Here is a 27,969-nt window from a genome sequence, read left to right on the forward strand (position 1 = left end):
CACTTTCCCCCCAAAATATCTGGCACTTTTTCTACAAAGGTAAGAGAAATTTATAAATGGCTGTAAAAGATCTGTCATAGCTGAATTAAAAAAACCCCAAAGCAATCTTAGAAAAAAGTCTGCAGTGCTCCACAAGCCACAGCTAATTGAAATTTTGGACTAAAAACCTATTTTAATGGTAACTTACAGTTTTAATTAATGGTTTTCTGAAAATGCCTTGGTTTGCGTTTAAAGCCTTCCAAGCTGAACTAGGACCTGGCAAAACACTAGTGAACATGTGAGCCCAGTAGAAAGGCCAGGACATGAGAAGAAACAAAGATTAGAAAGGGTTGTCAAGCATTGGAAAGAGCTGCCCAGGGAGGTGGTGGAGTCGCCATCCCTGCAGGTGTTTAAGAGACAACTGCACATGGCCCTTAGTGCCATGGTCTAGTTGAGAAGGTGGTAACCAATCAAAGGTTGGACTCAATGATTTGAGAGGTGTTTTCCAGCCTAAATGATTCTATGAAGATTTTTAGGCATCCAAAGCCACACATGATCAACTTGCAAGATTTTTCCAAATACTTCGGTACTGATATCTTTTTATTAAAGCCATGGGAAGGAAAATGTCCTAACACTTCGGAAAAACTCACCACCCTTCCTGGTACTAAGAATACCTCAAGACTTGCCTGTCTCTTCTGCAGACATCATTGGCCCTCCCCTCCCTCTGAATGTAGAGAGGAGATTTATGAAGAAAGTAGAGACCCATGTGACATGACATTAGTTTATCTACAATACTCAAATGGAAAAGAGTTGTTATTCTAGTGAAATGTTAAAAACCCTAAACAAAAAAGTGCATTATCAACTTAAATTTCTCCCTTAGTGATGTAGTAATAAAGGAGTCAAATATTGACTTTGCTAAATAATTATTTCTAAGTTAGTAAATGAGGAAATGACCCTTTTGCTTGGTGTGAGAGCTTTCACATCTCACTGCTTCATCTCATGCACATCTGACTGCCAATACTTCCCTATGGCACCATAGCCCAGAAGAGGAAAACACAACAAAATCCCCTGCAAACCAAAAACTGCTTAGACATAAGCTGTCAAGGGCTGAACACAGAAAGGAAGCTGATGGAGAAAGATAAGAAAGGACATGAACACAAAGGCAATAGTTCTTTCTGGAACTCCCTCAGGCCAGGGCAGGGAAGACACAGGGCACTGGTGCAGCTCAGTGGTGGAACATGCAAGGCACCCAGGCCCGTGCTTTATCACTGCCTTCTTGGACATTGTGGTCCTCCAGGAGAGCAATAAAAACACAGGCACCAGGACACCACAGAAATGCAAATGAGTTCCATCTTTTCTGTTTGGAAACTGCACATGTCATACTGAAAAATGTTGTCATTACTGATAACTTGACAAAGTTTTGTATGAAGTTATTATTATCCAGTATATCAGCTCTGACAGAATGTGGTGGCAGCCAGAAGCACAGTTGAAGAAAACATAACTTTGGAAACTTCACTGCAAATATTCTAACTATCTCATAATGATACAGGTTATTTTTACAACTGGTGAAAGATTAGGTAAAGAGATTCTCTAGCATCTTAGGCAAAGAATTAAAAAAAACAAAACAACAAACCAAACCCCAAACAGAAAACCCCCATAATCAAGCAATTTTTGGTCTTTGACCTCTTTAACATTTTATATTGAGCACTGTAAAAAAAAACTTTAGAATTCCTCCTAAGAAAAACATATTTAATTGATGGACAGAACAGTGAACACTGATGAAGTATCAAGAGCTATTTACAGCCATTGATTAAGATAGATGTTCAGCAGCTTCTCCAGTCACTCAAAATGGGTTAAAAAAAGATGTTAAAATTTAAAGGTCACCCAGAGTCATCTGGAAAAAAATTTCCAGGGTGCAAAATCCAAGTATAACATTCTTTTTTGATGATTTTAAACACCTTGGGAAGCAGAGCACACAACACTGTGCAGATTCTGCACCTGTAGGAAAATGCAGGTTCCTGTAACTCAAGTAATACTTAGAATTGTCCAAAATTGCATCAGAATTAGGATAGGGCAAAAAGTAGCTCAAAGCCACTTTTAATTCCTCAATTACAGAATCACAGAATATGCTGAGCTGGAAGGGACCCACAAGGATCATCAAGTCCAGCTCAGTCCTACACAGGACCATCCCCAACAGCCACACCATGTGCCTGAGAGTATTGTCCAAATGCTCCTTGAACAATGCCAGGCTTGGTGCTGTGACCACTTTTCTGGGGAGCCTGTTCAGTGCCCTACCACCCTCTGGGTGAAGAACCTTTTATTAACATCCAATCTAAACCTCCCCTGACACAACTTCAGGCCATTCTCTTGGGCCCTGTCACTGCTCACCACAGAGGAGAGATCAGTGCCCATCCCTCCACTTCCACTCACAAGGAAGTTGTAACTTCAGTGAGGTCTCCCCTCAGTCTCCTGCAGGATGAATAAACCAAATGACCTCAGCTGCTCCTCATATGGCTTCCCCTTCAGTCCTTTCACCGTCCTTCTTGCCCTCCTCTGGATGCTCTCTAACAGCTTAATATCTTTCTTATATTGTGGTGCCCAAAACTGCACACAATATTCCAGGTGAGGCCGCCCCAGTGCAGAGCAGAGTGGGACAATCCCCTCCCTCAGTTGGCTGGCGATGCTGTGCCTGATGGCCCCCAGGACAGGGTTGGCCCTCCTGGATGCCAGGGCACTACTGGTTCATATTTAACTTGCCAGTGACCAGGACCCCGGGCCCCTTTCCACAACACTGCTTTTCAGCATCTCATTCTCCAGTCAGCATGAACATCCAGGGTTGCTCCATTCCCAGTGCAGAATCCGACGCTTTCCCTTGTTCATATGGTTGGTGATTGCTCAGTCCTCTAATTTGTGGAGGTCTCTCTGCAGGGCCTTCCTGCCTCTGAGGGAGTCAACAGCTTCTGTGAGTTTTGTGTCCTCTGCAAACTTGCTTAGTGACTCTTCCAGTCTGCCACCCAAGTCATTTATGAAGATGCTGAAAAGCACAGGGCCCCACATGGAGACCTGCCGAAACCCATTTTTACATCAGACTCTCCTTTGCCTGCTAGTGACTGCCTATCAAATTATACTCCAGTGCTTTCTATAGATTTAAGATGCAATAACCTTTTTGGCTAGGTGTTACCTATTTCCAGCAAATAAATAGCAGAAAAATTACTGTGTTTCTAAATAGATTACATTCAAGTGAATTATGTCTGTTATGTTTAAATCAAACTGAACTAGATGATATCGAAGCAATTCTTTTATTTACAGTATAGCATTTGAATGTAGAATCTGAATTGCTCTTTCTCTCAATTTCTTCACTACATCTCTTTAGATTGGTCAGTAAATATAAGTATGCCAATTATTAGTTTGTAATTAGCGGTTACAACTTTCTGAACAGCTACTAGGAAACAGAATGATGAAATAACTATTGAGTTAAAAGCATATTAGATAAATATAAATAAATTACACTTATTATATGCTCCCACCACACCAGGAGATGACTTAACAGTGAAGGGAAAAGAATCACTGTGGAATAATGAAATCAGAGAGGGAATTCAGGTCCCAGAGGTGATTCTACTGAGTTCTATGTTAATGTACACCTTGTGGGGGACCAAAAATCAACTAGAATAGTTTCCTGAAAACTGTTTCCAGCTATTTTCTCATTTAAAAAGTTCCAACTTCACTTGACCCATTAGTCATCATATTACTTACATTTATTATGTATTTTGAAATCTATTACAAAAAACCCAATGGATTCAATATGGTCTGTTTGAACTAAATCATAACATCTATAAAAGAAAACCTATGAGCAGCACTCTGAAATTTCTGTCTAAAACAATTTCTTTCTTTGTCATTTTATTACTTAGAGCTTCAGATAAAAAATTTCAGGGTTATGAGTATTTTACCCTTGTTCTCCAAAACATTCAGATTTGTATTAAGATACAATTTTAACCTATGAAATTGGGAAAATGATATTACTCAAAAGGACTTTTTATTCAGTGGGCTAAGGATTAATAAGCAACACAAAAATAACAGAGCTCCTAGCAGGTTGCTTTAGATAAATCCCAGCTCTTACTGAAGTCAGAGGGCTTACTCTAATATATACCATAACTTAATGTACGCAATGTTACTATTTCTATGACTAATAAACTACCATAGTATATTCTTAGTCTTAAATACCAGAAAGTAAACTCCATGAAAATTACTTGTAAGCTGGATCTGAACAGGCTGAATTGATGGGCCAAGGCCAAGGCTATGAGGTTCAAAACCCAAAGTGTGAGTCCTGCACTTGGGTCACAATAATCCCATACAGTGCTACAGGCTGGAAAGCTGCTTTTTGGGAAAGGACCTGGGCTAAGCATGAGCCAGCAATGTGCCCAAGAAGGCCAATGGCATCCTGGCCTGTATCAGGAATAGCATGGCCAGCAGGACCAGGGCAGTGACTAATAAATAGCTAATATAGAAAAGGCCAGGTGTTTTTCCTTCAGGTTGGACATGGATCTCACTCACCTCTACTCCATGAAGGCTGCAAAATATTAAACTTCTTAATATATAATACTCCTGTAGAATAAAATGCTATTTGTCCTAAACTCGTAGGACAATTGAATTTCCTAGTCCCAAACAGGAGAGGAGCAGACGAGGCATGAAACATTTTACCAGCAGTGACTCTTTCTCTCTAAGCCACCCATCCTGATGTAGGGAGCTTAAACAAAGGAAATCTGAGGAAGGTAAAGGTAACCTTGAGCCCTGATTCTGATTTGGAGTCAGGGTGGCCCTTCAGCAACAGGGTAACGGCTGAATTGCAAAAATTAAATTTATAAAAATAGGAAAGAGACATGTAAAGAAAAGACTAGCTGTACTGTTCTCAATTGTCTCTGGTCAGGCATCAAAAGAGAGACAAATTAAGAGAAATTGAAAAGCACGAAGAATCCAAATGAATTGTTTTTATCCTCTAATTCATCATTCCCAATTTGGATCAAGGGAAAAGGAGAAAGAAACTTGAGACAAGGCTTCAGAGGCCATCTGCAGTCCATCGTGCATTCTGCTTCTGTGAGACAGATGCCAATTAGTCTGGAAGAGGCTGGTAGTCACTGCTAAGTATTCCTACCTACTGCCATCCACATGACGCAGACCCACAGAGGCAGCTCTCTAAGGCCAGTATGGCAAACTACAGCCTTCAGAGAGCTGAATCTGCTCGAGCCGTGCCCAGTGCTCCCCCGCGGTAACACCACCACGTCCATGACCTGGTATGGCACTGACAGTACACAAAGGTGACACTGAGACACTAACAGCTCTGGCCAGCCAGTGCCTGGGTCTGAGATCCCAGACAAGGCTCAGAGTGAAGCAATTCTAATAGTTTTTTTTAATTGTCACAAACCAAAATAAATTGTTGTAGGTCAAGAACACCAAAGATACCATTAATAAACAACAGAGAGTTACTGTTATTCATGAGATGCTGACTGAAATTAAGCAACTGTGCAGCCACCAAATACAGGACAGAAGTGTGTCAAGGGCTGGGTGGTGAGGCCAAAAACTGTAATGGGGGCATTGGGAGGCACTGTCATGAAAGGAAAACCCTAGCTGAGGGAAACACTAACTCTCTCAACAGAGTCAGGGAAGATGAAGCACAAGACAGTGAGACAAAATAAATTGCTCCAGGTCATGGAGCACGTTTGTGGAAAAGAAAAGAACCCATAAATACTGACTCTGTTTTCTGCTTATGTATTAAGACACATTTAAAAAAAAACGTTTCAGAAAATTAAGAAAATGTTTGAAATAAGTTTTAAAAGAATGTCAATACACTGAAAAAGATCTCCAAAAATATTCATCAACTTATCCACATGGCTTCAGTGTGCAGTTTTCATTTTCAGTACTTAGGAGGCATTTAAGAAACTAAATTTAAAGTAAGTGTTGTAGACACTACTTTTAGAAAGGTACTTTGATAATTTTACTCATTATTACACTGATACTACAGACAATAGATGTGCCAAATCCAAAGCAATACCTACAGGCTAGTACACCTGTTTGGAATATTTCTCTTTGCCCTCTTAATCAAATAAATATAATTTCATGGCTACAGTGTCAGTGCTTTAAAAACTTGTTTGTAAAAGAGCAAAGGGGAAAAAAAAACTACTAGAAAGCTCAAAAGTTTTGCAAATGACCCAGAGTTAATTAGAAAAGTCTGCACCCTGGCTAGTTCCCCTTCTCACGTGTCAGCTCTCATTAAATCAAAAAATTCTCCTTTCAAAGTTAACAAACACCATGGTTAACAAAACTGTTAAACTGGGATCAAGTGGGCACATTCCTAGGTTTATATATGATGTCATGCTAAGCAGCCCACAGCTGAACTTGCAAGTAGTATGAATGATTTTTCAATATATTAAGTATCTGATCTAATGCTAATTTTCTCTCTATAGGCTAACTGTGCTGGGAACAGGTGGCCCTGCTTTCAATTACGGAGGGCTAACATGCCAGTGTGAGGCCTGGATTAGTTCACCTTCTCACAGGGAATTTGCCTCGGTTGGGAATGGATTTATTATGGCTTCACACATGGAACGGAGCTCATGTCAGCTGAGGGCAGTGATACATCATATGATTCAAATTAACCTGCTGTGGACTGTTCCGCGGGGCTGATATTGTGTATTAAAATGACGACATTTTTAAAACAGCTTGAAAGAAACCAGGATTGCTGAAGTGCAATGGTTCCAATTTGTTCCAACTAATCTATCACCTGCTGGAGACATTATTCTAGTTGGGTTTCTGGTAGCTGCTATTTTCCAGGTTTCTCCACACCACTGACCTTGGTAATGGATACAATTGTTGGCTCTACAAACAGCGGGGGAAAAGGGAGCGAGTACCAGGGTGCAATTCTGATCCCCAGATCCACACAGTGCCACTCCTGGTGCCCCAGCTCTGTGTGGAGGGACTGCCAGGAAAGGGCAACACCCCAAGTGCCCCCAGTTCCCATTTTATCCTTTAGGGGGACATGGCATTCTTTAGTTTGGCTGGATAGTTTCTGCTGCACAAATTATTTATAAAGCTGAGTTACCAAGGACCTCAGTTATTTCACACCTAACCCAACACCTTCCCAAGAAACTGCTGGGAGAAGAGGACTTCAGTATAAACCACTGTATTTTGTGTAAGTATTTTAAGGCAATTCTTATGAAGTTGTACTTCATAAACATATTTTGTATCATTTGCATGCAGAAAGACTACACATGCAGAAAGAGACAGCTTTTATAGCTAAGAGAGGTGATTAAAAAAAAGAATCCAGAGAAAGCACTAGAAGGTAAAGGGAATAATTTTTCAAAAGCTATTAAAATAAGATGGTCATATTTGTTTCTCGCCTAATGAATTATATGTAATGGTGATGCAATAAATACTTCATTTAATGTATTAGAGAAGAATTAGACATACAATCCAGTAACAGACTGAATATAAAAGAGAGAGAGTCATGTAAACTGATGTAAATGGAATTTAAAAAATTCTAAATAATTAGTTTCTGTAAAAAGAGAAAGAATAGTCCTTTAATACATCATGGGGTTAAAGCTGAGGTCTGTTCCCACAGGCCTGATGATGAATGCTTATTTCTCCTAGGATCCTATTACCTTAAATCTGGAAGAAATATAATTTTTCTTTAGTTGCCAAAAATGTACAAAATAATCAACTCATGTGGCAAGAAGTGCATTAATGTATCCTGTTATTCTCATTTAATTAGTGGTTTCCAAGTTTAGCTACTTGCTGTAGTTTTTTGATCTCCGAGCTAATGTAGACTGACAACCTGGTTTCCTGTGTGGTGAAGCCATACGAGTTTTCTGGGGAACACTATCTACTTATCTACTTCAGCTGACAAACCATTTGCAAGCAGTACTGGTTTTATCTAACACAGCAAACACTGGGAACCACTTGCAGATTTTTTTTCTGTTAACTGCTTGATAGTAGTTTGCATTATAAAACATAGGCATGTTTGATTGCTATATTTGAAATTTAATCTCAGCACACCAAGAATCTATTTTGAAAGAGAAATGGCATTACAATTAAACACTGAACTTGAACACTTAAACTGTGCAGTTATCCCAACTGCTACACCAGATTTCAAAAAGGTGCTAACTTTTCAGAACAGCTGATTAGCTGTATTCAACAGGTAGCAGCTACTAGTACATCCAATGTATTGCAGCAATTTACTTACTGCAGTTATAAAAACACGTACATAAGTGAATATGAAAACACTACATAATTAGAAATAGGTCACTTAGTAGCAACATTTTTTGCCAAATAAGTCACCAAAAAAGAACAGCCTTCAAGGCCTGCAACATAACTGTACTCCAGCAGTGCTTTTATTTATTCAATTTATTAGCTGTCTCCCATCACAAATTATTGTCTGTTGACTCTGCAAGAGCTCTTGGGGGTCTTGCTGAGGTTCTTCTCCTCAATGAACAACTACCAGCTGAGTTAGGATCTGGTAGTGTAACACTTTCTCCAGGCCTGCTGACAGCCAAGCTACCTCACCCTGGAAGAAGCTGTGGTTAGGGGACTTCTTGTCCCCCAGGAGAGTTAGTAACTCATTTTCCAGTAGCCTGCTGAGGAGCTGTCAAGCTCTCATAACTCTTTGCATGTGCTGTTCTGATGCAATCACAGGCAGAATGAGCCTTCCATTACTCATCCAATGGAACTTCCATCCCCCAAGGAAGGCTTCCTGGTAAAGGTTAGTTTACTGAAGAGGATCTCATAGTGGTAATGGCTCTGTAAGGGGAATGCAGAGCTGGATTTTTATATTACACTGGCAAAACACTTCATTAAAATTCAGAGTAATTACAGTTGACTCACATGTAATGATAGTTCCAATTAGCAGCAAAAAGATGATAAAAAATGCCTTTTGACTAAGAATAGATCCTGTAAGAAATCTCTGAAGTTTTAAATGCTTTGTGAGAATAAAGAGACTGAAGGTTATGATGCATTAATCTATGGTTTTTCAGTTCCCTATTTAGCCAAGCACGGTGGAGGGGAGAGATTTAACAATGACGCAAGATACGACTGAGCTGTTGAGATTGGGGTGGACACTTACACTGCTGATAAATATACCCTTTGCAAGCTGGTACCAACTTCCATGTTTCCCAGTTCAGTTGGAAGTCTGTCCTGCTGGAAGGACAGCATCAGGGAAACACCTTCAGGTGTGTAATAAATCAAAGGCTGTGCCAGGAAACTACAGTGAGAACGCTGAGAAAAGGGGAATGCACAGAGGAAGCGTCTGGGAATTATGGAAATCTGCCAAATCTGGGGAGAGAGGACACAAAAGAAGCAGGGGCAGAAGGATAAAAGCAAACCAATCTGACAGCAGTGACCAAAAGGCCTCTGATAGTAGGTGTCTTTACCTTTCTTGTGCCGTACCTGATTAAAATGAATACCTACCATTACTATCAATTAGTCCTTTTTTATTTCAAATGGTAGTAGAAGTAGAACATGCAGTAGGTCTGAAGGTTCAAAGGCCTATTACTGAAGCCAAATAGGGATCAATATAACAAAACCTCTGCATTGTCAAGTGGGTTTAAAAAATCTCTTAAAACAATGCCTTTAAGACATTATGGAAAAGCAAAAAGGGCAATGATGAGGTTGTTCACAAACTTTGTTCTTTCCTTGAGACTCCTGCCTCTGTGCAAAAAATTGTTTTTCAAACTACTTAACCACAGTGTTTATAGTTGGGGGCAAATATATGTGTCATTCACTGGTTGTTCACTTTGATGTTCTGAGCTCCAATATTCAAAAGTACTTACTGCTCACCCACAGACAATATGTTTCTAGCATCAGATTCTATATTTAAGTACCTTGGAAAATTAGATTGTTTGTGTTAAATTGATAACCTTAATATAATGACAAAAACTTTAACATCCCTGTGGGGCAGTTGCCTTCTGTGAAATGGTGAGGACACAGTATTCCATTGCCCATGTGAGGGTTGTGCAGGTAAATTATTATTTCCACAGTGCTCAGATCCTATAGCAGTTGGCAATGCAGTGGAAATAAGTAATTCAGCAGTAGATCCAGGTGTAGACAGTGCTCTAAGACTGTATGAATAGGTATCTGAATTGGACAGGAAAACCCAGTACTGAAGAGCTGACTCTGTGTGCTGAGCGAAGGAAGAATATTCAGGGTAAAAAAATTAGTTAATTCAACAAATTATAACAAATATGCATATGAGAAAATAATTATGATGGCACAGGCATACAGATTTTCTAACTTTTAATGTAAGCTCAATTGTTTTACATTGTAACGTAGCTAGAAATACATCATTCACAAAATGAGAATGGATGACATACTTCAATTTGCAGGAGTTTCTGACACTCTAGGAGTGGAACTTCAAGTCACATTATGTTATGTAAATGTTAACAAATCCTTTATACTACACCATTTATATTACTTAAAGAAATACAATATCACTATTTTTTAAATTTTACAGTATCAACCCTTTAGATGACTGAAATTTTCAATCCCAGGTATCCAGATTACAAAGAACCCTTATAACAATCTTCAGAAATGTTATAGAAGTCATCTTCTCTAAGCATAACTGCAAAATATTTCTGTTGTTCTAGGACTAAAAGCAGGTAAAAATTCAGGGAATCTGCCAACCTCAGCCCTTCTAAATTTACTGTGGGAAGAAAATTAATAATTAGACCTTAAACCAATGACTGGTTCAGGACTGCCCACTCCTCAATTTTCACTTCAGTTCAGGGTAATTGCTGGAGGAAAATTTCACATTCATGAGCAAGGAATACAACACTTTTCTGATTATCTAATACCATTGAATCACAGAATAGACAGAGTTGAAAGAGACCTTCAGGATCATCTATTTCCAACTCCCCTGTCAAGGGCAGGGACACCATACAGAAATGAGGTTGCTCAGGGCCCCATCCAACCTGGCCATGAACACTTCCAGAAATGGCATTCACAACTGTTTCAGTGCCTCACCTCTCTCAAAGTTAAGACTTTGTTCCTGACTTCTAAGTCCCTCTCCCTCCTTTATATACCTGTATAGTATGTGTGTCTATGTGTGCATATTTACAAACAGATTATATTAGAAAAGAAAGATTGAAATGCAATGCTTACCTGGTCCATTAAGGAAGTCTTTAATTTGCACAGTGATAAGAGGAGGTGGAATACCACTTTTAGCATCTACCTCTCCTGCTACTGTCTGCAACCAAATCTTGCAATAATCCAGAGCTTCCGGTAGAGTCTTCCCAGGATCTACAGATTATAATCACCATAGTCATTAATGTTATTCCAGGAATATGATACATAACAACATGCTACATAGAAAATTGATTAAAAACATTCAAGAATTATAAAATGTACTATGATAAATACTAAACCTAATAGGACTGGTATACACAGCATTTGTGCCTACAGATAGATGCATATGTAGAATAATGCAGGCGCACAGAGCAAGAATGCAGAGTTCTAATTATACAAAAATTTGGAAAACCTGCAGAACTGTGAGTAAAACACATCAGTTACCCCAAGATGACTTTAAATAGCAACTTTAACTGTAATTAATGATGCATTAATGACACTTATGTAATCCTTACAAAATAATCTGTGCTCAAAATCTGCTGCTTCTACATTTTATGTCATTTCTAGGTAGAGAAAATAGCAATGGAAAAGTAAATTATAAAGGTGAAGAGATCAGAATGCTACGAGATCTCAGGAACAGAGCATGACAACAGTGGAGTTATCATTCCCTTTGGAGTTTCACTCAATAGCTGATCAGTAGATATTCTTGCACACTACATTGAGTTGTGTTCCTTTGATAAGTCTGTAACATTACAGTAGTACATTAAAATTAAATCCATCCAAGTGCTATTCTTGTTTTCATTTTCCATGTATTACAAATGGCAAAAACAGTAGTGTAAAAGGCTTTTTATTCTTTAGGGACTTGTGACCTTCATTATAAGAGTACTCAATTGTGGCACAGACCTTAAATTCTAAATAATCAAATCTTCTTTATTATCAAGACTGCTGTGTTAATTTTTGAATATTTGTCTCATCCTTAACAAATTAAGGAGATTTTCTTGATGCTATTTTCTCATTTTTCCAGTCAATTAAAAACTGCTATAATTGCTTTCAGTTTTACTGAATGAATTCCTTTCAAGAACAGTATTTACATATTCACTGTTATAGTCAACATATGGCATCATGGTATCACGGTCATATGTGAATTGGGTATATAAAGTCAGCTCTGGAATTTGTGTTTCTTGACCTTATCATGTGATTCCTATAAAACTTGGCACACATGAACCCTTATGTGATTTCAAAGAACCTACTGAAACCAATTGATCATGACTTTAGATCTATATGGAAAAGATCAAAAGTTTAGCACATTCTTCTGTTTTTATTTGAGCAATTTTCAGGCAATGACTTTACACCAGTGTTTGTACTGCATGGCATATACATTACAGCCTTTCCTTCCCTTTATTCCTGCTATACTTTTATGAAGTCAGCTCTCAACAGATATTTAAGAGCTGTCACTGCATACAACAGATCTGTATATTTTCTGTGAGGATTTCTACATTTTTCTGGTTCTTAACCCTTTCCTCTAATTACAATAACCAGAATGATGTGGCACATTCCCTTTTCAATAGTAAGTGCTTCAGGGAACATCTTGTTGTGTCTGGTCTTTGTCTAGTACACCGAAAATAATAATAATAATAATAATAATAATAATAATAATAATAATAATAATAATAATAATAATAATAATAACAACAACAACAATAATAATAACAACAACAACAATGACAACATCATCATGAACCTCTTTACCACCAAAGGCACACACTTGTTCCAAAAAACAGATTTGCAGCTGTTCTAAACAAGGCTATTATCTCTGACTTGGATCTATAAAATAATATTCTGTTTTTGCTATTAAATCATCATAAACAATTAATATTTTAGAGTTTTTCAGAAAATATCATGTAAAGCATTGTAAATATAACTGAATATTGTTCAATGAACATCACTGAAGCAATTAAATTGATCTCTAAGTTACTGTTCCTTCAGAACAATTAATATAAATATTTAGGTGTACCAATATGGGGCAAAATGTTTCAGTATTTCATTATTTTGTCTCATTTCTGAAAGATATCATCACATACTGTATAGAGCAACCTCTATCATCCACTGGCTTTTCAGGAAACCCACTAAATTTAGTTGAATATTACTTTTGAAGAATACATTTACAGGTAGCCTTATTATCCTAAGATGTGTTTATGTTATAAAATACCTAATAATTATTTCAAAGTTGTAGCTCTTTAAAGATGAAAATATCTCAGATGAAAAGAACTTACACAGCAGAAAATCCTTGCATGGCCTAATACATTAACTACACAAACACTACCCTCAGGGCACTGGGAAGTGCAGCACGCAAGCAGAGTCAGAAAATCAAGGAGCCACGAGACTCTCAGGAGGCTGTTTTGCTCTCTCCTGTCTCCAAGGAGCACAGAACTGTCGCCTTTTCATTACTTGGGGCACTGCAGGACTGGGATGCGTGAATGATGACAAAGACTCCGGCATTTATGTATTAGGAACAGAACATGAAGAAACCTCAGTGCAAAAAATTAGCTCTAGCCCAACAAAATACACCACTTTTACCCCAGCACTGGTCTTAGGAGTTCAAGAGTTTTTTTTTTGAAGTGAAACTGAGCTAATTCTGGAAGCAGGAGTGTTGGCACAATTCTGCATCAGATGTAATAACCTCAAAGGGCCAAGCAAAGAACTAGTCTGAGCTTCCAAGCCCAGCGCGTATGGTCAGTTGGGAAGGGGGGGGGAACAGACCTGATTGTACAGCCAAATACACCAGAAATCAATAAATAAATACGTTTTTACATAATGATAAGAAAACTAAAACTCAGAGATTTCAGAACTCACTATGCTGTTGTGTGTCAAACGCTTGAGGGGAGTTCCAAATAAAATGTATCTGGGTAAGAAAAATACATTTCCGTCAAAGGTCAAAAGACTGTAGAAAACAGCACATGCATTTTCACAGGATCAAGGATCACCAAAGGAATAAAACAGTATCAGTCAATCAATCTCTATACCAAGGGCATAAGAAATGCCAGAGAAGCAATTGAATGAAAAAAAGAAATTTTAGGATGAAAAGTGAGGAATTCATGATGAGGAGAGCTGTTAAAAGGACTCTTGTCCCTCAAGGAAATGATGGAAATGCTCAGAATGTTTAAAAATACACTTGACAGAACACTGTAAAATATACAATAGGGAACAATTATGTATCAGCAGGGAACTGGTCTGAATAATGTATTATAATAAGTCATTTCCATTTCCATTTTCTATGATTCTCCCAAAAATCAACACTTAAATTTGCAGTTATTTGTATAAAGAAAATGCTGGAGAAGACCCCAGGGATGCATATATAAGTAAAGGAAGAGGCTAGAATTACTCCACAGCAAGCCAAGAGAGAGAAAAGAGCCTCGAGAAGTGAGGAGTGGTGAAGACGGCCAGAAATTCTATCCTCTACACCATGTGAAAAATTTGTCTGTGGCAGCAAAAGAAAAATGATGAGACAATCATTATGGATGGACAAGATTTTAAATTACAAGACTGTAATTTAAAATCTGCAAGACTGAGAAGAGGTCAACATTCACCTTCCTCATTCCCCGTTAAAAAAAAAATAAATAAAACCCCATTCTGGCTACTTTTGAATTTACCAAAACATCAAAGCCACTTCTAGCCTTGCTAAGATCCAGACCTCAGCTCCAAACTTCAGGTGATGAAGTATCTTCCTAAACTCGATTTGAATATGTAAGGTTTTGATTTCACGTGCTATCCCCTTAGTCTTTCGCTAACAGCACAGAGTGAACCCCAAAATTCCGAAGGGAAAGGGGGGTAAGGGGAAAGGGAAGGCAGGAGAAATCCCACCTCTGGAATACTTTCCTTCTACAAAGCATGTTTTTCTCGCTGTGTGCAGTGGGCAGCTGGGCCAGCACAGAGGCAGGGGCTCAGCACCCGCAGCCCGGGCAGGGACGGCGCTACCAGCGCGTATGTCCACAGCAGCCTGCGCTGCCCAGAGCAGCTGCTCAGCCCCAGCCAGCACTGCAATGTGCCTTTAGTTCAGGGCATGAATCACAGCTTGGGCTGCAGTCCATTTGAAAAGCCAGGACGATGCTGCAATCAGCTCTGCATTTCTTGAAACTCTGAAGTGGAACGTTGGGTCTTGTTTTAAAAACGTTTTCCATTGGAATTTAAAGAACACAAGTGGAAAAACATTTCTGCGAGCGAACTCACAAGTGCTGTGTCAGGAAGTTCAAAAATGAGCACTTACAGTAACCTGAGGAATGCACATTCCCAGGCCAACTTGGCTTTATGGGTGGGGGCTGCACCCCGCCCCAGCAAAGGCTGCAGATGGACTGGACAATAAATACACTCGAGGGGAACAGGTGACACTGCAGCAGAACTCCCTCAGTGCTGTGCTAGGAAACAGCCTTAAATCCTCTCTCTGCCATGTAGGAAGCAGGGGCTGATGGGGAGGCAGGGGCTGATGGGGAGGCAGGGGCTGATGGGGAGGCAGGGAATCTGACCTCCTGCCAGAGCCAGAGCGAGAGCCAGCCTGCGCCGCTCTCCATGCAAAAGCTTGGAAAAGGGAAGCTTGGGCTTTTCATTAGATCAGAGGTTACATGTGATCCTAGCTACTGCATCTGCTCTTCATGGACCCCCTGCCATCAAAGGCATGGGTGTCAAATAAAATAAAATCAAATAAAAATCAAGAATCATTCTGGATGGCCTCACAATGCCTGTTTTTGCAAATGTGTCGTTGGCAGAAGCTGAAGAAATTCCATGCATAACAGATATTTACTGAGAAATTTCTCTCCCTTAAAACAACCAAGCACCACAACCTCCCCTTTGAAAGCAAACAAACAAATAAATAGAAAAAAGATTTTTTCAAGAATGCCCAGAGCACAGTGGTCAGGAAATGAGGCAATTTTGTATCTGGATTACATTACCTGAAACAAAGCAAATAAAGATTTTAAAAAAATATTTATAAAAGTGGCTTATGAAATTACATTAAAAACAATTGCACCCAGTATTATTTAAGTGGAAATGACCAAAGCTCTGTTTGCAAAAACTAACAGTTAGCAGATGCCTTTTTGTTAAATGTAGGAAAAGCAATGAATAAAAAAGGGTCATTTTACAGTGTCTTTCAGCCTATTTATACAGAATCTTACAAGTAAACTCAGGGAGCAACTAGGGGTTTTTTAAGGCCACTCAGTAAGGAGTTCGAATTTATTCCATTAATTTATTACTTTGATTTGAAGTTCCTATACCTGGCAGTAGCAAAATTGCAACCAAGCTGCCCAGTTACAAAACACAAATGAAGCAGTTTAGCATAACCATAATGAAACTGAGCTAGCATTTCAATACTAGCAAGTCTCCTCCTCCTCCAAACTGACTTGCCACTGGACTTGACTGGAGAGGACTGAGGCAGCATAACTAGACAGACACTGGTCTGATGGAAGTCTGATGCTACTAACTGCTAATTAATACACTAAGAATACTTAACTTCTAAATAGCCTATTTCCTCCTATTTAATTCTCAAGTTCATACTTCTTTCATGCTTCAAAAATTCAGCTAAAAATAACATAGCTAGTGATAGAGGAGCCAAGTTCTTTGGGTGTTTCGGCCACTGTGCAATATTCTCTCACACAAAAAAAGTGATAGCTTAATGTGCAAGATCCTGAATTTTATGCTCTAAAACCAATAACAGAAGCCTTGTCCCAAATAAAATACACATGGCCTCATAAGAGTATAAAAAACTTCATTTCTACACATTGTTCGAAGCAGTAAACCATCATGAAGCGGTAACCTCAATTCTGTCACCAACCCAGGAGTAGCTATTATTCTCTTTAAAATTCATGCTGGTGCAGTTTTAAAAGACAATTTCTCTGTTTTATTTGAAGGTTCATAAAATGGACTGTCATCAAACTACCTGTTAGAAGCATTTCTAAATTCTAGACAATTTTTTTGACTTAGAGCTAAACAACCTATTTCTTAGAAGTACACTAATGGGAGGTGAGAGATGAAAAGCACAACTAAATCCAGACTATTGCCAGCTTTTCTTTGCCCTAAAGTATTTTTCCAGAGCTAATGTCAACCAAAAAAATTAGACTTTCCTAATTTCAGAATAGAATTTTGTATTTGCTTCTGCCTTGCAAAAATTTGAGTATTGTTTCAGAACTGTTGATATTTTCTTTTAGAAAAGCTGTAAGACATTATAGCACAATATTTCACAAGACTTGAACCTACTGCTGTTGAACTAACAGTAATGAAGTCATCAGAATTACACAACCAAATGGATACAAACAATTTTTCCAAAAGCTTTAAGACATTCCTAAAATACTCTTACACAGTGGATATGGTAAATATATATCTGTGTGTGTATATATATACACACACACACACACACACATAGATATGTATATATATAATATATATATATTACATATATATACAAAATGATTTGAAATGGGAGAGATTTTATTAGCCCATTTTGAATGTAATGTAAATATTTCATATATAACTTAACTATGTAAGTTTAACCATGTTAGTGTAAGTAATGAGACACCACCCCCACAGGAGTACCAAGAGAACTTTATAACAAAAAATGGATTTTTTCTTTTGCCCAGACAAGTACCAATTTTTAGGTTGTGACCAAAATTTGCAATGTAATAGGCCTGAATTTCTGAGCTGCTGCTGTGCTGTTGCCTATTTCCATCCCAGGATGGAATGCACACAATGTTTTCGTCAGGTCTATGGTTTGGTTGGTTGTTTTTTTGTTTTGTTCTGAAGGGGGAATATGCTCCCTCATTTCTTATAATCCTGTTGAAATACATCTTTCATGTTCATCTTATGTCCTCTTCCCCATTCTACTTTGGACAATGGAGAGTTAGTTGCATGCATACATACACACACAAGAGCAGTCTTCTAAAGAGGCTCACTGGAACTACCATTTAGCAACGTTCACTGTAAAGTAGACATAATTTATGCCCTCTTCCCACTCTCCAGTCCTTGATAATCAAAGAAATGCAGAAATATAGTACATATCTATTGTACAGAGGGAAAGAACCTAACTTAGCTCCTTCAAGTAAACTTCATACTGCTCTTCATATGCATGATATATCTCTTTCAGGCAAAACTGTCAGCAAATATTCACAACATCAAGAAAAGCTGGTGTGACTGATGAAATCAACTGCAGCAGCACAGAAAATGCCACGAAGAGTTCCTGATTCTGTATTACATGATATATAGCGTGGGTGTAATATGCATTCACATACATATATATATATATATAAAATACACATAGTTCACGGCTATTTTCCCTCAAATACACACATTAGAAACGAAAAATAAAGACTTCCAAAACTAACATGTTACTACAGCGGTATGACAACATTAATTCTAAGCCCTGCAATTACAAGCACAGTAGGTCTTCCTAAACAAGAAGCAATAAAACCTTTATACTACTTATTTTGCCATGTGAATTAGTGTGTGATTTGAAGTATGGCTTAATTTTATTAACTTCTGATTATCACAGAATCACAGAGTATTCTGAGTTGGAAGGGACCCACAAGGATCATCAAATCATCGAGTCCAGCTCTTAAGTCAATGGCCCATACATGGGATTGAACCCATTACCTTGGCATTATTACAACCAAGTTTTAACCAACTGAGCTAATCTCAGGGTCAATGTTTAGGATGGTATTTTTAGTCACTAGAACTTTGGCACTGACCTCTCAAACTCTTCTGAAAAGCACACTAGTGCTTTGGCAGCAAGCACAGGATCCTGTGTGAGACAAGAGTAAGGTACTTACTGCTGCCAGCAAAGGCAGCAGGACAAGACCAGAACTTCTACCTTCACATAATGGCTGAGTTCTGCCTCCACACCATTTTACACTTGCCTGACATGGAGACATAAAGCCAAAGAAAAGGATAAGACCCGTGTATGGCTAATCTTTGGTCTTTCAATCAAGCAACAACTGGTGACTGTGGAGCTCTCAGGCTTTATGCTCCTACCATTTTTACTGTTTAAACTTCTCACCATACTTCCCTGCTTTCTGATGATCCTCTTTCAGTTTATAGGAAGACTTTATTACAGCTTGTGTTCTCTAGAATTACTCCTGTAGACAGCAAAAGACTTCAGGAGTTCATTCTAGGGGCAGAATGGACAACTTTGCCCAGTTGATTGGTAACATGGTGGCAGTCTGTACAAGGAAACACTTGAATGTCTCAGACATGAGAAATGAAAAAGTCCTATTTTATCTTTCCAAAACAATAACTTAATGAAGTTGTGACCTACTCCAACCTCACTTCAAGCTTTGCTTTATGAATTCTTTTCATATTAATTGCTACAATGACCACATTTTATAAATATTTAACAAATACACATGGGAATCTGGAGTAAATCAAATTCATGACACAGATGTGTTTCTCTCAAGACAGGACAGGAACAGTAGACAAAGATGAAAACAGAAGAATGACTAAAAATATAGCAGAGAACAAATCTTCTCCATCTTTTAAGTATCTTATCTTCCACTGTCTACTCTTCCTCATTGTTTTTAGTCCCTCTTTACAGTTCCACTGTGTTTCAGAGTTCTGAAAAAAGTTAAGATAGCATCTTTTGCATAGGCACATTACTTGAAAGCAAATTTTCAAAAGATGACATCTCATCCAGCAGAAATTTAGTAAAGCTGCACAAAAAAGTATACACAACTACTGTGCTGTGTGAATATTGTGAAGGAAAAACCAGAAATACCTACAGCCCTCATTCAGTGAATAATTTGAAACCCCACACCATTCTGCCTTTGTGTTCATCTGGATCTCTGCATACTCATTGACACTTATTTGGGGTAACACTCTGGAATGATGCATGTCATTAAAACCTTATACCCAGTACTGGCTGCTGGATGAATGAACTGAAATAATTTGATTTCTCTTCAGCAGTAAAGGCAGAAAAAGAGTATTTCAGAATATTTTCTATAGAACAGTTATTTTGATATTTCCCATTATAAGCTTTGGATATGAAATGAAAAAAAAGCCATTTATTAAGAGAAAGAAAATTCTTGCAAAACCCTATTGCTCAGTTGAATGAAAACTTAAAGTACAAAACAACACTTGATGCCGTCTGAAAGATCATTTTAATTTTCTTACAGTTTATGTTCAAAACACGTGGTGTTTCTACAATGTTTATCTTTTTTATCAGTAGGCTGGTATAAGAAAATACTGTGACATTCAGTTATAAAAAATGCTTTTTATGAAATTATCTTGGCTTGCAACTCTTCCTTTCTTAGAAAACCTTGAGAAGCTAGAGCAATGCAACAACCCCTGTCACAATCTGGTAATGACAAAGTAATACTAAGGAACAAGAAAATCTTGCTTAAAGGTTAGAAACTAATTCACTTCAAATATTTTATACACACTTCACTTGATTCAGGTGTGAGGTGTAATCCTAAAAATATGACTATTTAGTGACTGATATTTAAAGGTATCCTACAAATTCTCAGCTGTTATCCACCCCCCTATTAACTTTGAAACGTGTGATTTTATTACCAGGAGTAGGGCGGTCTCATGGCATAAAGGAGAGCACTCCAGACTCTGAATCCCAAGGACCTGAGTTCAAGTCTCAGTGAGGACCGTCCTCTGGCAGTTCAATGCCTCCCTCCCATCCCATCCCATCAGATCTCGGATGCTCAGCAGGGTCAGCCCCGCTTAGTACTGGGTGCTGTGACAGTCCCAAGGACTTCACTGTCACTGTCCAAGCTCACTCGGCCGTGGCAGATGGACCTTAGGACTTAAACGGTGGGGCCAGTTCTGTGCACGCTGAGCCTCACCTAAAATCCCACTGCACAGGCTGGAAGGGCACACCCACGTGGGGAGAGCCCTTCCCAAATCTGCGTTCGCAAAGTCTGGCCATACACATATACATATACACAAAACCAGGAGTGAGTGTTAAATGCTCTTACCTGTACACTTGTAGTCTGAAGCGACTCCTTTAAGGCCAGCATCAAACACTGATATTTCCACTTTCTGCTTCCTGTGGTGGCAGCTCAGGAGCACAGAGGGCTGCGAGACGACGAGGTAGAGGAATGGCTGCAGCTCTATGTCTCCGGCACCCCTGCGCCCCGGCTGCCGCACGATGGTGATGCCCAGTGCCTGCCGGGCAGATGACCTGGTGGAAGCATGCAGGCTCTCCAGGGACAAGAGACCCGTCTTCCTCCCAGTGGACAGGGGAGTGCTACTGTTTAAAAGATCATCTGCCGTGACGGAGGAGATACATGGCTGACTGGGCTTCTTGGCGTCATGGCTGCTGCCTGAGCCTCTTTCTGGAAGGTTCAAAGAGCTTTTGCTTATCTTCTCCCCATCCTTCTGATCTTGCCCTGATTTTGAATTTGGTAAAGCAGTGCACGAGTAAGTCATCAAGGAGATTCGACTTGCTGTAATGAAAATGTCAAAGGGGATGAAATTGAGGTTCTTCACGATGGAGGACTGGCGGGAAGGACGGGCAATGCGGTGCTGGCTGGTGCCACTTTGCTGCTCGATCTGAATGATCCTGATCTTAACGCTGTCGCTGCCAATTCCACTGTCCTGTGCCCCGCTGTAACGGGAGGAAGTCTCAACCGTTCCTCCATCAGCCACATCCATCTTTTTCTGCTCTTGTTTGGAAACCTGCAAAGGAAAGTATTACATTAACTTCTGATGTTCATTTCCCAATTATTTCCATTTCAGTCACAGCAAAAAATGACTATATAAACATGATGTCAAAAAAGAGTGATAAAAAAACCTGACAAGTTAACACAGTAATCACTTGTGAAAACACAGCAGGTGTCTGTTCCAATGAAATGATGACTCACAATAGCTGAAGTGCCAAAAGAATATGTGAAAGAAAAAAAAAAGCAAACAGTAATGATTTCTGGGCTTATTTTTTTTTAAAATTTAAACTCTTTATTTAAACTCTAAGGATCTGCAAGAAATTGATGGCTTAATACAAAACCATATACCTGAGAAAAAATGTACTGTAAATACAAAGTCTAGGTAGAATTTTTTTCCAGTTTTGAGCACTGATGCTCAAAAAGCCATCTTTGTCACTAAAACATTTCACTGTGATTAGATGAAAGAGAACATAATATCAATCTACTGCATAAACACAAAAAGATTAAATGGAAATCATAAGAGGAAACATATAAATATTACATTGTAGGGAAGTATTTTTCTTAAGAATCATGGAAGTACAGCTGCCTTATATAAAACACCAAAGTTATAGGGAACATCAGCACTATATGAATGCTAGTTCTGTGATGGGATATGAGTTCTTAGTTTACCAAGGCTACATATGGTAGACTGTGACTTTCACAGGGTTTCACATGAAAAGTCATTGCACATAGAAATATTTCAAAAAGAAAACATATACCACTGATCAAAAAAAAAAAAAGAGTGTTCCTTCTTTCACACAAAATGCAAGAGTGCAACAAAAAGTTGCAATGTTGTGTCCAGAGACTGCACAGTCTCGGATCAAAAGACAGAGATATCCCAAGACAAAGGCACCAAAAATCACTTTCAGCACTGCTTGTGAAACAAGTAGAAATCCTATCAAAATCCTGAGGACAAGGTGGGGAGCATATACCAAAATATTTGGCAAAAAAATCTGCAGAAATTTATAATTGTCATCATAATGATGTATAACCAATTCCCCAGATTCCCAAGGAGTTTAGTCATGCATTCACCCCATATAGCTACCACAGCATAACCAATGTGTCCATCTGTCCTGCTCGGAAGTGTTTCTGCTCTGCCCTGTACAGGAGCTATCATAAGAAATGCCCACCTCAACAGGATTCATGACCCATCCAGCCCAGCATGCTGTTTGCAACAGCACCAGGAAGAGACTGCTGGGAGACACAGTGAACCCTGGCCACTTCCTTAAATCTGTTCCTCTCTTACTCCCCAGGCACCCACAGCTGTTGCATGTAGGATGCCAATGGTACATGTCTGTGTGGTCATTTTAGTATCAGTTTCTGGACTTCTTGTCCATGAATTCATCCACTTCCTTTTTGAATACACTGGCAACAGTGTCTGTTTACCACAACCTTCTGGGACAACAAGTTCCAATTTGTTATTTAAATTGCTTAAAACCACCTTGTCCTAGTGACACTGCATTGTTCTGCTCTTCTGTAGTGCATTAATTGAACAGGTCCACATTCAGCTTTATTAGTGTTGCTACGACTTTGTAAACCTCAATCACAGTCCCACTCAGCCTTCTCCTCTCCAGACAGGGAAATCCCAGTCTTTTTAAGTCTCTCCTCCCAAAGAAGTTGCTCCAGCACCTTTATTCTTTTTAACTTCCCTTCTCTACTTTTGTAACTCCACTATGCACTTCCTGAGTACTTGACAAAGCATTCAAGAAGTGGAATCACTACAGTTTTATACAGCAATAAAACGATGCCTTCTGTCTTGTTCTCAATCTCCATCCTGATGTTCAGTATTTTTTTGGCTGACACTGCACACTGATTCAATGACTTAATTTCTTTGTTCCAGGACCTACTCAACAGTTTCTTATCTTTTCCACTCTAGCAAATCTTTGAAAAGGGAGATGCAAACTAGAGTAAACTTAATTTTCATTAAGTACCTTAACTTCCTCTACAAAATAGAACAGTGAATTAGAAGTACTTAGATAATTTATCAGTAACTTATCTATAGGAATGAAAGGCAGTGAATTACTGAATTTCTTCCCATTTCTGTGGTCTCCATGCAGCAATATTAATAAATTCTATGTGTACTGCAAAAATGTGGTTATGGGGGAGGTAAAGAAAAAGCAGTTAAGGTTGCTTTATGTTGTGCTTTGTAGAACAAAGGGAGCAATCCACTCTCCTTCTCTTTAAAGGAATGAACATACTAGAAAAAGTATTACAGAGGAAATCCTAAAACAGAACCATTAACTAGCCAAGATTTTCTTTGAAAAGGTTTTTGCCAGCTCTGGTTACAATCTTTTCAGATTCACTCATGTACATATTTTTCAAATAACCAATAAAATTCTTTGCGGCTGATTTCTATGGCAGACTCCTATCACTGACTTGTAAATGTGATACCTCTTTTAATGCAGCCTCTGTAAAAATAACTTGAGACAATTTTAATGAATCACTATGTTGTGAGCCAAGAAATCCTCATTCCTCCTGCTATCACCTCAGCCTCTCTGTCTTGTAAACTATGAAGTGCTTCACCCATATCCTGCACTGACGGCACTTTCAAAGTTGGTGCAGTTGGTTTTATTGCACTCATACTGAGGGCAAGCCGAAAGCAGAAAGGATGGAGCCGTGAAATAATCTTACCTATCATTTCATGGAAATGCTACCTGAAATGAAGTTGAGGGTATATGCTGCTAAATCCAGCAATTTTTAATTGATTCAGTTGAGTCTGGTGAAAAATGTTTTTAGAAAGCATGATTCTGTAGTGAATGACACTCTTATGGTTCCACATGGCACTCTCTTGTTTTCTGCTATGCAGCAGAAATTTCTGCAACTACCTAACATTTAGGTTATGCATAATTTGGCTAGAGAAAATGAAAATACAGTGTCATGCACTAAATGATACCATTCCAGGGAGAAAAGCATTGCATGTGTATGACCAAGTGAAGGGAGAAAGCACAGTACTTCTGGTTTCTGAATGGATACCCTCTTCTCACACCTAAATAGATTTGAATTGAAGCCTAGTTCTTTTCTTCTGCCTCTTATAATTATTTATTAAATGTGGTGTCTGTGTAAAGCCCCTCAAGGAAGGTAAGGACCAGCTCTGCCTCCATCCCCAGTCAGACTATGGTTTCTCTGTGCAGGCTGCACCAAGGGTGCTAATTGGTCCCAACTGCTGAGTTTCCTGTTCATGGACATTCACCTACAGAAACTGCAGTGAGACCCCAAACCAATTCAAGCAGGTCACTGAGCAGCTTTCGAATGGTAACTTGTGTTCAGTCCTAAGCAGTACGGAATAGGAACCAGCTCCCAAAAGGTGAGTGACACCATATCCTGTTACAGTTTTCCATGCCACCTGGCTCCACAATGAAACTTGGACTTACATATGGCCGTACCACATATATTGTAAAGGTTGAAACAAGTGAGTAATGATTTGCAAGACAGCTTTATATAACGCAACTGGGTACAAAATAAAGGTGCAGAAGCATCACTGGAACTTATTCCATCAATTTCAGCTTAATAAGCATCGAGCTTTCCAAGCATGTTTCACAGCTAACCTGAAAATACACCCAGTAATAAACTTGGGAAGCATTTAGGTATTCCTCTAATGGGATAAGGAGATGAGAGGGAATGACTATCAGTATAATAACTCTAAAAATTCCAATATTTTAAAGATGTCAAGAACAGCAATATAATCTTGCTGTTAGCAAACATAATGGTAACATTTATCATTGGGCTGTATTTTATCAATTCTCTTACTCTTTACATAACCCATTTAAAATGAACAATAAAAGTTTTCTTTAATTAGCTACTGGTGTGCATAAACATGATCATGATTAAACCATAAAAACCAACCGTACATTACTTTGGTCCCCTATCCCATGTGTTTTAAATTATTTTAGTTGAAAATGTACTTTGAGTCCCTTTTAAAAGTTCAACCTTCTGCTTTCAGAGAATTAAATGCATATTACTATAGTGGAGAAGATAATGTTTCAGACCTCCAGGCATATATTAAACACACTGGCAGCACATTAGACAAAATGCTTTACTTATTAGATACTTCCTATTCTAAACAGTGTCATCAAAGGCTAAAAACAAAATCCATATAAAAGCTGCACAATGCTTCCACACAGAACCTGTGCCAAAATCCCTGTACTTTCCAACTAATGAGGAAAGGATGTGTACTCTTAACATATGAATGTAAGATTTTCCAAGCATTCACTTTAGGAAACAGGACTATTGATTCCACATGGCTTATGTTAAATGAAACTGTATTGGTAAAATAACCTTTAAGATATTTGGCATGATAACTATAATTAAACAGTATTCAAAGGAATATAACAAAAGGGAATTTGGTTCCACAATGGCTAATTAAAATAAAATGAAAAAACACAGCATGTCATCTATCAAGATAAATTGTTATTGTTTAAGAACTATTTAAATACTGTTAAAATATACTTGTAGATAAAATCTGAAAGGACTGGAAAAATATTTGTGGCTTAAAAATGGATAGTTTGGTGAAGAAAAAAGTATAGGACGCTGAAATTTTATGCTGAGATAATAGCTTTAAAGCTTTGAGCATAACCAGATGGTACTTAAATCAGAGGAATTCTACAGCCTCACTGTCAGAACGAGTTGCAGTATGGAAAGGTTTTCAATAGCTAGAAAAAACACGTCAAGATGATAGTTTACTTCTTAGATCACTTCAGTGCATATTCTCGTCCTTTCACAGTTATATATCGCATCAATACTGCACACCATAGAAAAGGTGTTGAAAGCTACACCAGTAGCTGGGGAACTGTGGTTAATTCTTCCTTTTCATGTGTTGAGACAGGTAACCTGACTAGCTTAACCCCTTGAGTTCAATAGGGCATATGACACATATATCTATCGAGAGAAAGGGCATGGAACTAGTCCTGTAGAACACACACAGATAAGTACATCATAAAATCAAGCATAAATAAATAGATTTTCTTTACAAAATTGGCAAGCAGTCCCACCGAAGGTTGCTGCAATCTTAACCAGGTAAGTCTTATTTATTTTCCATTTCTGATCAAAGTATTCAGATGGTAGAGACATCTCTTCAAAGTTTTCACTTCATAAAGAATGGGAATAAAATCACTGAGGTAAACACACAACCTAATAATTCAGAGCAATAATTAACACATTTTCCAAATCAAAGAGGGGTGTTTTAAAACAGTGGGCAGCATTTCTATATTATATTTTTTAATCTCTCAAGAATTTTCAACACTAACAAATGCAAGCACGTCCAAATTTCACTATAAACATTTCTGTGTTCTTTTGTATGTTCTTTTTCTGACACTTGACAGGATAGTTCTTTAATTAATACAATACCTCTAAGCAACATAACCTTTGGAAGTGCAACCACTCTAGATGAAAAGCATTTACATCTGCATAATATTTCCAGCTTCTCTTATTAATTATGGTTATATAATGACACTGTTGAAGTAAAATTTCCAGCCATTTCTTAGCAGTGACCAAAACCCCTCAGCCAATCATGAGATCATGCTCCACATTACATAAGTTACGGAAAGACTCACGAGTGTGAAACCACAAAGTCAAAGTGCCAATCACATCTGCTCCATCACTGTTGCATGTGACCTAGTTTTATTTCTTTTGCTAAAATGTAGTAATACTTTTGTGGAAATAAAAACCTTGCCTACTGCACAAACTGACTTACAGAAAAGAAATATGCTCAATTTTTGTTTTCCATTGTGCTTAAACTGGAATTACAAACAAAACACAGCAAAACTCCTTCCTGGCTTTGTTCTAAGTATTTAATCTACTCTATCGAAGAGTTTCCAACAGTATACAAATTTAGGTGATGTATCACTGTTACCTAAAGAACGTTTTTTGTTGTTTGCCACATCACTCTACAGGATACTTCAACTTAAACAATTTTGTTATGCTTTGCACATGAGTTATATGACTGAATTTAATTCTGACCATTATAAAATTATTTTGTAAACTGACATGTTAGTATCACATGGAAAATATAATGAAAGACACACACACAAACCTACTTGATTGCTGAATTATGTCTTCCAGTCTCTTAAAGCTCCAAATTAAAACTTCAGACCTACAATTAAATCTAGACAGATTTGCTTCTACTTGTATTAATTCAGCTATAGCAAGAGTTCTGTATGACATGAATCCCAAGCTGTCCTCCAAAAAGGGAACTATTAAATCAAGCCAA

At 38.3% G+C, this 27,969-nt stretch overlaps 1 protein-coding gene across 6 annotated transcripts in view; it reads right to left on the minus strand.

Annotated features, from left to right (window-relative positions):
- The window catches only part of VPS13B (vacuolar protein sorting 13 homolog B), a 427,169-nt gene that overhangs the window by 96,028 nt on the left and 303,172 nt on the right, over positions 1 to 27,969 (minus strand). For all 6 annotated transcript variants that reach the window (XM_071554088.1, XM_071554086.1, XM_071554089.1 and 3 more), the window contains exons 34-35: positions 21,039 to 21,741; positions 11,119 to 11,256 (exon numbers count right to left, since the gene is read on the minus strand). In XM_071554088.1, the coding sequence (XP_071410189.1) occupies positions 11,119 to 11,256; positions 21,039 to 21,741 (841 nt within the window). The remainder of the gene's footprint in view (positions 1 to 11,118; positions 11,257 to 21,038; positions 21,742 to 27,969) is intronic.

The sequence above is a fragment of the Pithys albifrons genome, chromosome 4, assembly GCF_047495875.1.
Source record: "Pithys albifrons albifrons isolate INPA30051 chromosome 4, PitAlb_v1, whole genome shotgun sequence".
NCBI lineage: Eukaryota > Metazoa > Chordata > Aves > Passeriformes > Thamnophilidae > Pithys > Pithys albifrons.